At 41.7% G+C, this 9,661-nt stretch overlaps 1 protein-coding gene across 1 annotated transcript in view; it reads right to left on the bottom strand.

The window, feature by feature from the left end:
• Nucleotides 1-792: 792 nt before the first annotated feature.
• The window catches only part of Taf3 (TATA-box binding protein associated factor 3), a 152,724-nt gene continuing 143,855 nt past the window's right edge, over nt 793-9,661 (bottom strand). The window contains exons 5-7 of the mRNA XM_005354881.2: nt 7,945-8,194; nt 4,598-4,704; nt 793-2,730 (exon numbers count right to left, since the gene is read on the bottom strand). Of these exons, the coding sequence (XP_005354938.1) occupies nt 2,616-2,730; nt 4,598-4,704; nt 7,945-8,194 (472 nt within the window). The 3' untranslated portion in view covers nt 793-2,615. The remainder of the gene's footprint in view (nt 2,731-4,597; nt 4,705-7,944; nt 8,195-9,661) is intronic.

Genomic DNA, 9,661 nt, shown 5'->3' on the forward strand with positions numbered 1-9,661 from the left:
CCAGCAAGCACTTACTCACTGAGACATCTCCCCAGTCTTTCCTCTTTTTCTAGAACTTACTGTAGTTCCCTACCCTGACTGTCACCCTCCTCTACTAAGCCAGACTCATTTTCCGTGCCATCATTAAGGAAAGCAGTCTCCGTTCTTTTTTTCTATCTGTGTTTATAATTTGTGTTCTTTCTTTCTCCCTCCCTCCCTCCCTCCCTCCCTCCCCTGACATATTCCCTTGTGGAGAATGATTCTGACCAACTTCCTAACTTTTCTTTGTAACATCGATGTTCTATTTTCTAACCCACACTTCTTTGCAGTTTCTTGAACTTCCTCTGGCCGGTGTCACAAACAGCTGTGCAGTGGAGACTGCAACTACCGTTCATTTTGCACAGGCCACTGAACAGTCCTAAGATGGGGACAACTTTTGGTTTCTAGTGACCTAGACTGGATTCGACTCACTGACCTAGAGGTGAAAGGCTCTGTGTCCCATTACTAATCCCTGAGCCATCCAGCCCCCTGAAAATGATTCTTTGGTTTTATTATTGCAAAGACCATTTATAAAATCATGAACTGGATTTAGGAAAGCAACCATGAAATAGCAAGGGACAACAAATTGATTGAAATTCCTTAAATGTCTCGTGGGCTGGAGACTCTCAGACAGGAGGAAGGGGGAAAGTTCTATATAGGCACCTCCTTTCTTACTTTAGGAGTGCAGCCTGCTCATTTAGACGTGGCAACTTCAGATCCACTGACCATGCCTCAGGGAACTAATTCCTAAATAAAGAAGATGGAAAAGCAAACTACGAAACAGCCAATAATCTTTATTTTGCACTTCCCCCACCCTTCATCCCTCTCCAAAAAGCACTAGTGGGTATATTTGTGCATGTGAAAATATTGTATAAAGTATTTAGGATGATCTCTACTAAATGAAACAAACAAACAAACAAACAAACAAACAAAAAAGACACACACATCTCAACATAGATACTTTTTGGGAGGCAGGGGAAGAAAACTTCTGGCTTCTAGAATAAAGAGAGCAGTGACTTCAGCACTCTTCTCAGGTCGAGTCCATTCCCACTGGTCTGCATTTGAACATCACGGCAGAGAACCACATTTCTGAAACCACATAGGACTAATTATAATGCTAATATCCATTGAGATGGCAGTAAAAAAAAATCACATTTCTATTCATATATTTTATATTAGGTTCAAATCCCACATTCTAACATTCAAGATAGCCTTCACACAAGCCCAAATTGGGATTAGTTCAAAATCAAGTAAAAGTCCACAGTTATTCCAAAGTCACTAAAATATGCTAATAAAGTTAAATTTGATGTTTTTTACATTAAAAATAAAATATTTGGTTTATGTTTCAGATATCTATAACATATAATAAATAGTGGGTAGTATAGTAATATAATAAAGTTTTGTGATACCCTGAAATTTGATGAGTTTTCTTAAAAAAATTCATAATATACTTCATTTCAACCTTAAAGCACAACATCCATGAACAAACCTGTAGAAATAAAACAATATAAACACAAAATGCTACAGTATTTTTCTTTTTTCTTTTTTTTACTTTTGTGGAAACTATATGTCCTTTTAGTAAAAGTGAGAAAAATTTACAGAAAATATATAACAAACAAAACAATTTCAAAGCATCAACTCTAGATTTCAATTGCCTTGTTCCCTCCGACTGCGAGTGCCCTTTCCCTACCATGTTGTGGGCATTGCATTTGGGGAGGGATCTGGGTCTTTCTCTCTATCCTCTTGGCCTGTGTACAGCAGCAATTACAGACATGGCTGAAATCACAGTGGATTCCAGAGAAAACCAGAATTAAACACGATAAAAAAAATTTTAAAAATAACTACTTCATAAATATTTATTATTTACAGTAAGGGGACATTTTTCTTAGTATCAAGAGTTTTATACAAGTTGATGAATGTACACGCGGTGGGGAGAAGAGCCTCCAGCAGGTTACAGAGAGCAGGATTCAAACACAACCAAGTTATAAAATAGGTTAAAGGAAAATAATTTGCACAGAGGCGAACAGGACATGATAGAAACCTTTTTCTTAAAAAATATAAGGTATCTCACAAAAGCCTGAACATTTTACATGTTAGTAATAAAAGTGGGGTAAGGTGGGGGAATTTCATATATTCTCATCACAAAAATATTTACCAGTCCTCTGACTGGGGCGTTCTTTCCTTATGATTATCTCTGTGAGGGAGAGGGCTTGGGAACTATAGCTAACGATGCATCCTTCAGTTACAATCAAGGCATTTGTACATTACCTTCTCATCTAACACCGTAATAAAAGGTTCTGGAGAGACGAAAGGGAATCGGGGGTGGGGGGGAGATGTGTGGTGTCTTTATTAATACTTGTCACTGGTAATAGGCAGATGGCAGTGCGAGCCTCAGCCACGCCTCTACTAGAGTTTTTCTTCAGTCACACGCCCTGGGAGCTCAGGTCCATGTGCTTCAGAAGGAGCGTCCAGAATGATGGTATATTCTTGTCCTTGCTCCACCAGGACGCACTGTCCACAGGGCCTGGGGGAGACAGAATGGCAGAACCGGCCCAGCCCGGACCCGGTGCGGGGCAGCAGTCCTGCCCATGCTGATGTCAGTGCGCACGGTGCTTCCTCTTCTTGTGCTTCTTGTCTTTCTTTATCTTGGCACACTTGGAGCAGAACCACTGCATCTCTTCCGGAGGAGCCGCCATTAATCCCACACAGGGCCTAGACATCAAAAGTTCAGGTAAGTTTCTTACGATTTTCTTTCTTTTTTGTTTTTTTGGGACAGGTTTTTCTGCATAGCCCTGGCTGTCCTGGGAACTAACTCAGGCTGGCTTCCTGAGTGCTGGGATTAAAGACGCATGCCACCACGGCTCTGCGCTCATGATTTTCTTTTTCTGAGGCAAGGTCTGCAAGCTATACCATGCTCTCCCCTGCAACCCCCACAGAACTTTACAAAGTTTTTATTTTTGTGTTATGTGTTTGAGTATATTCCCTGTGTATCATTTGTGTGCCTGGTGCTGGCAGAGGCGGGAAGAGGGTGTTGGATCCCCTGTGAAAGGAACTGCAGACCACAGTGAGTCAACATGAGGATGTTGGGAGTTTCCCAGGAGAAGCAGTTGGAGCTCATAACTAATGAGCCGTCTCTTCACTCACTGCCATGTGTTTTTGTTTTTATAATTTATTTTCATTTTCTATGCATTGGTATTTTGCCTGCATGCATGTCTGTGTGAGGGTGTCAAATTTTGGAGCTGCAATTGTTAATTACCATGTGGGCGCTGGGAATTGAACCTATGTCCCCTGGAAGGGCAGTCAGTGCTCTTAACCTCTGAGCCATCTCTCCAGCCCCTACTGCCATGTTTTCAAAAGCAACGCTGTTCCTGGTACAGTCAATACTGCCCTTGTTCTCCGGGATGGAACCCAACCCCTCCAAAATGCCAAGCAAGCACTCTACCAACTGAGGTAAGTCCATCACTCCTTTTTCAATGCTTTAAGTTTTTTGTTTTTTTTTTAAAAAGGAACGGTGATATGGCTAAGCATTGGCTACTATGCCTGATGACGTGGTCTTCCAAGTCATGCGGTGGATTTGAAAGCAGAGAACTGGCTTTTTAAAGTTGTTCTCTGGCCAGATGGTGGTAGCGAACACCTTTAATCCGAGCACTTGGGAGACAAAGGTAGACAGATCTTAGTGAGTTCAAGGCCAGCCTGGTCTATAAACAGAGTTCCAAAAGAGGTTCCAAAGTTACAGAGAAACCCTGTCTCAAAAAAAAAAAAATAGTTATTTTCTAACCTTCACATGAATGTGGTAAAATGATGTGCATACCAATATAGCATGCTCCATTCCCACAATAAAAATAAATGTAAAAAATGATGCATGTACCAGAAATCAGCCTAAGGATCTAATTTACAGAGCACTAATGTTGGGTGTCTGGGTTATCTTATTATACAATGTCCCTGCATAGGACCTATGGGGAAATCACAAGTTTTTTGTCCTTTCAGTCAGGAAGAGTATAATGCAACGGCTTCACTTTTATGTTTTAATTTGGGAAAAGGGGCAAGCGGTGAGACAGAATCTCAGGTAACCCGGACTGACCTCAGACTTACCATGTAACCAAGGATCCTTGGTCTCAGCATTCAGCGCTGAGACTACCAGAACTCCATTATACCTGGCTCTGTTGTTATTGTACAGACAGCAAACATCATGGCTAAATGGGTACTTTAAGAATGAAATAAGGCTGAGCACATTTTGGCTGAACATCTTCAGACGGGAAAAGCTGAGACTTCAGAAACAAACAAGCTGTCTTTGAGTCTGCTCTCAAGCACAGCCAGTCAGGTGCTGCAGCTCTCACCCAACGCCTAAGTTCTTACTTATTTTAGTAGGAAAGGGTTTACAAATGAAGCAAAATCTTCACACTCTAGGTTCTGTAAAATAAGCACAATTAACTTTCCAGTTATTTCACCGTGTGGGCTCCATTTGACTGTCCTCAGGAGAGTAGCTCAACTGGTCTAAAGACACTAGCTGGCTAGGATCCCTGTTCAGGCATGCTCTGTTGTGCTGTCTGAGCATCTGGGGTACTGGGGGGGCACTCACCAGTGGTACCAGTCGTCACAGCCGTCACAGCCGATCATAGGACTTCCATCATCAGGCTTGTTGCACCCTGGACAGATCCAGATCTGATTGCCCCACTCATCGCGGATCTGATGTTAACGTGGAGGAGCAAAAACAGATGGTGTGCAGAAAAAGAACCAGAAGACGCCAGATAAGAATGCCGCTGTATACTATAAACACAGCAAACTACGAGCTGGAAATATGGTAGATTAGCTGCTGTTCAACAATGGCTTCTCCCCTTCCTCCCTCTCCCACTCCCTGTCTCCCTCCATCCCAATATGCTTTCTTCCCCCTCCCTTTTACTACCTCTCTCTCTTTCCTCAGGCCCTCTCACACTTTCTCCCTACTCCCCTCCCTTTCTCACACACTCCCTACTTCCTCCCTCCTTCCTTCTTTTTGAGGCAGGTCTCACAAGCTCAGGCTGGCTTGGCAGTCATTATATAGTCCAGGCTGGCCTTGAACTCCAATCTCTGCCTCAAGCTCCTGAGTGGTGGGATTTCTAGTGTGTCTGCCACAGCTGGATATAGTAACATATTTCTAATGTGTACTCTAAACTGTGCTGTAAAGTTTTTAAAAACAAAGCATTCTAGAATCAGCTTTAAAAACCATAACATGACCTACATTTGGCTTCATCTAAGAAATTCCTATAATCTCATAAACTCTTTATGAGTCTTCCTGCCAGTAACAACTGATATTTTTGAAAGTGCTCAGTTTTACATATTTTTTCAGCCACGTTCATAGCATGGAATTAGCACATACAGTCAAACATGCATGTATTCCCTCATTACTTATTAGCCAAACCCTTCTCCTGAACTAGGTGATAAGATCAAGGATATAAAAGAGCTGTTACTAAGTAACTTTCCATTCCCTTTATGACATTTTAGAAAAGTACAATCAACTAAAGAACTACATACTTAATTATTATTATGCTCCAAAGACTGCATGTCCTAGAGTTCTGACTTTGTTCTCAACAGTAAGTGTCCCTAACTTTATGACTTTCTCAGATGTTGTATTATTGAAACCAATTCTGCATGGATACTATAAAAGAGCGCTGGGTCAAGCTCCCTTTTAAATGTCCTCATAGCAAGACAACATGATCTCACTGTGTATTTTCAAGGTGGCCTCCTCCTATGCTGCTAAGTACTACACTGACTAACATGTGGGAGAAAGTGGTGTCCTTGTGAGGGTTATCAAAAGTGGATATACTCCTCTGTACGTGTGGGCTTACTATAAGGCCTACTAGTTTTGAAAGTCTCTACAAAGGCAAACTACACTGACCTGAACCCTTTCTACAGGAATGTGGAGGAAGCTGCCTCTGACTGCTGGCCCTCACTTGGGGAAAACTGCACCATGGGGAAAGAACCAGTAGTCACCAGGCACTGAGTGTCCAGTGACTGAAGCGACCATGCATGGCCAGTCTTGCTGCTGGCTGACCTTTCTTGACATTAGCGGGTTGTGACTCTGAGTTACACCCAATACTTTCTAGGGTATAGAGTTCTTTCAAACATGACTTTATTTAATCATTGTAAACCATCTTTGGATAGGTTAGAAATGGGGGAAGAGGAGCTACAAGAATTTCACTGTCAACATCATACTAACAGGTAGTGACAGAGTCTCTCTGTGTCCTAATAAGTATCTATTTAGACTAGGAGACGTTTTGGGCTCTATCCCAGTTCATGACACTTCTGTGGAGTCAGTTCAAATGTCTACTGGAGAGCCACAATCTTTAGAGCCAGACAAGACTACAGAGATTAATGCGTCTAATACAAATCCCTTAATTAGAGATAAACAAATGGAGGATGAAGAGATTAAGTATAAACTCTTTCCTGACCAGCTCACCTGGGGGTGACGCCTCAATTAGACCCCTCGATTGATCCTTTGATGGACCAATTTATTCCTCACAGGTTTTTGTATCACATCTTCTGTCTTGAATTGCCAATTTATTATTTTTATTATATATAATAGATAAATATGATCATTTATTATTGCCAATTACTAATTTTCCCTGCCTACGCACTATCTGAGTGCATTCAGGATTTTTTTTTAAATACTGCTTTGTGTCCTTAAAGCGTCTCACATACTTAATGATTTGTTTCTTTCCAAACTCCCCTATGTAACACATGGTTAGATATCTCTTAACAAATAGCACCAGTCCTGTGCTGCCACTTGCCAGTCATTCATTTCTTTACAAGGTTAGGCTAACACAACAGAAAAGAGTTTGTCATTCAAAAGCATCAATGTCTCCATTTACGAAACATTTTGTTGTGTGCTTGTGTGTGTCTATTCACTATGCTTTGAGAGCATGCCTTTATAAATACTTCATTTGGGGTTAGAATAAGATCTGATTATATTAACTATGGGGAAAACATCTAAGTGCAGTTCCAGAACAACGTGGAGTCATTCGATATGATGGAATGCCATTTATCTATCTATCTTCAATATTAGGAGTTAAACTCAGGCCCCTGTACATGCTAGGGAAGCTTTCTACCACTGAGCTATGTCTCTAGCCCATATTTGGTAGGTCTAATAATAAAAAAAAATACACTTGAATCTCAGAAAATAATCTGGTCTAATGGTTCATTTCTATTTAAAATGTTAAGTTCTAACATATGCTAGATCTCACCAAATAAAGTACAATAACTAATTAGTGATATAATTAAGAAACATAGCTGGCCCATAATGGTGTGGGATTCCCCTCTGTATGCTGTGAATATGATTGGTTAATAAACTGTCTTAGGCCTAAGCAGGGCAGAACAGAGGTAGGACGGGAAAACTAAACTGAATGCTGGGCGAAAGAAGGCAGAGTCAAAAGCCATGTAGCCTTGCTGGAGATAGACACCAGAACTTTACCTAGTAATCCACAGCCTCATGCTGATACACAGATTAATGGAGATAGGTTAATTTAAGATACGAGTTACCAGAAATACGCTTAAGCTATTGGCCAAACAGTATTGCAAATAATACAGTTTCTATGTGATTATTTTGGGACTGAGCAGCCGTGAACAAACAAGCGACCTCCTTATAACACCATCAGATCTATGTCTATTACATAAATTATACTCCAGTCACTAATTTACTCACTCTAGTAAGAATTCACTGATGAATTTAAATAACAGAGTATATACTGATTTTCTTATATTTAGGTATACAGCCATGTTTCAAATCAACATAAAAGCAATTTGACATCATTTATGTAGCTGAGTGTGAACTTTGTAAAGTAAGTTTTGAGAAAAAGGCAATGGAAATGCTTCTCCATTTATCGAGTACTTCCTGTGAGAGTCAACATCACAGAATTAGCATTTACTTAAATGTTGTAGAAACATACGTACCACGTAAGTGCTGACTGTCTCTGTCACCACGCTCCGCACTGGGGCTTTGGCACTCCCTGATCCAGAGAGGGCAGGGGCTGGGGATGGCATCAGGGCTGGGCACACTGTAGCCTGGGCAAGGAGTGGTGGTGGCAGAGGAGTAGGGCTCACACGCACAGGAACAGGGACTGGGGCTGGAGGTGGGGTTTTAGGTCTGTTCAGAGAAGGGGCTGGCTTAGCCTCGGGGGCTGGCACCACCTTGCTGATGACACTGTCAAGAGAGAAAAGTAAAAGTTAAAATATATCACGTATTCAAACAATTACTACAAAAATCCTTTGTCTGGCAGCAAAATAGGCTTACTTTACTTAAAACACAGCCTCCCACCAAACAAACAAACAAAACAACACGTTTATTTAGGGTATGTGGTGGTCAGAGGACAGCTTGCTTGGAGATGGCTCTCTCCTTCCACCATGTGAGTTCCAGGGATCAAACACAGGTTGTCAGGTTTGTGTAGCAGGTATCCTTACCTGCTGAGCCATATTGTCATCCACATTTATTTATTTTGCTGTGTCTCATGCATGAATGGCAACCACTCTAAGAGCTGAACTATATCCCCAGCTTTGCAAAATCTGCTTTTAAGCATCCAGAAACAGTTAATGAACTTAGAATTCACAGCCCATCATCAATTATTCTTGCATGTAGGCTAACTTTTCATTTTCCCCAATTGCCCCTCAGTGATCAGATATGTAGACATACTCTATACATCAACGTACATGTGTTTTCACAGATGTGTAATGCACAGATTGTGTTTGTCTGCAGCTGGATTTACACTCCCTTATTGACTTTACAGGTCTCGACATGACTTCGGCGGCTGATGAAATGAGAAGCATTGTGGCGCTTCTGAGTAGCTTCTTTTTCCCCCGAGACAGGGTTTCTCTGTGGCTTTGGAGCCTGTCCTGGAACTAGCTCTTGTAGACCAGCCTGGCCTCAAACTCACAGAGATCTGACTGCCTCTGCCTGCCGAGTGCTAGGATTAAAGGTGTGTGCCACCACCACCGGGCTCTGAGTAGCTTCTTGTAAACTGTCATGTCTTGTTAGAGTCAGAAGAATCCCTTCCTCCCCAGAAGCTATCCTGCCCCCAAACCTGCAGGTGTTTTTTATGTTTTACTTTTTTTTGTACTTTGAATGAGAATGTTCTCCATAAGGCTCGACTATGTGAATACTTGACTTGGGTCTCCAGTTGGAGGCAGTTTGGGGAGATTTAGATGGTATAGGTTTACTTTACTTAAAACATCCCGAATTATTTAGGGTTATGTGATGGCCAGAGAAAAGCAGGTTTTGAGATTATATAGTCTCATTGTGCTTCCAGTTTGCTCTGCCTACTTCATATTCATAGCTAGAGGTGTGATCACTCATCTTCCTGCTTGAGCGACCATGCCTGCCACTGTGACCATGCCTCCCTACCACAATGGAGCCCCATCCCTCTGGATCTGTAAGCCCAAAGAAGCTCTTCCATAAACTGACTTGGTCATAGAATCTGATCAGAGCAAACACAAAGTAACTAATACGGAAGTTGGTAGAGACTGGCCTGCTGCCTCACACTGACGTCACTAAGTGTGGCCGGTGTGAAAGAAAAGGAACTCCAAAGGGAGTTGCACTAGTGGGAGGTGTGGCCTTGAGGGAGGAAGTGTGTCACTGCAGAGGCAGGCTTTGAGGTCTCATATATATATATATATA

Source organism: Microtus ochrogaster, chromosome 16 (assembly GCF_000317375.1).
Source record: "Microtus ochrogaster isolate Prairie Vole_2 chromosome 16, MicOch1.0, whole genome shotgun sequence".
Lineage (NCBI taxonomy): Eukaryota > Metazoa > Chordata > Mammalia > Rodentia > Cricetidae > Microtus > Microtus ochrogaster.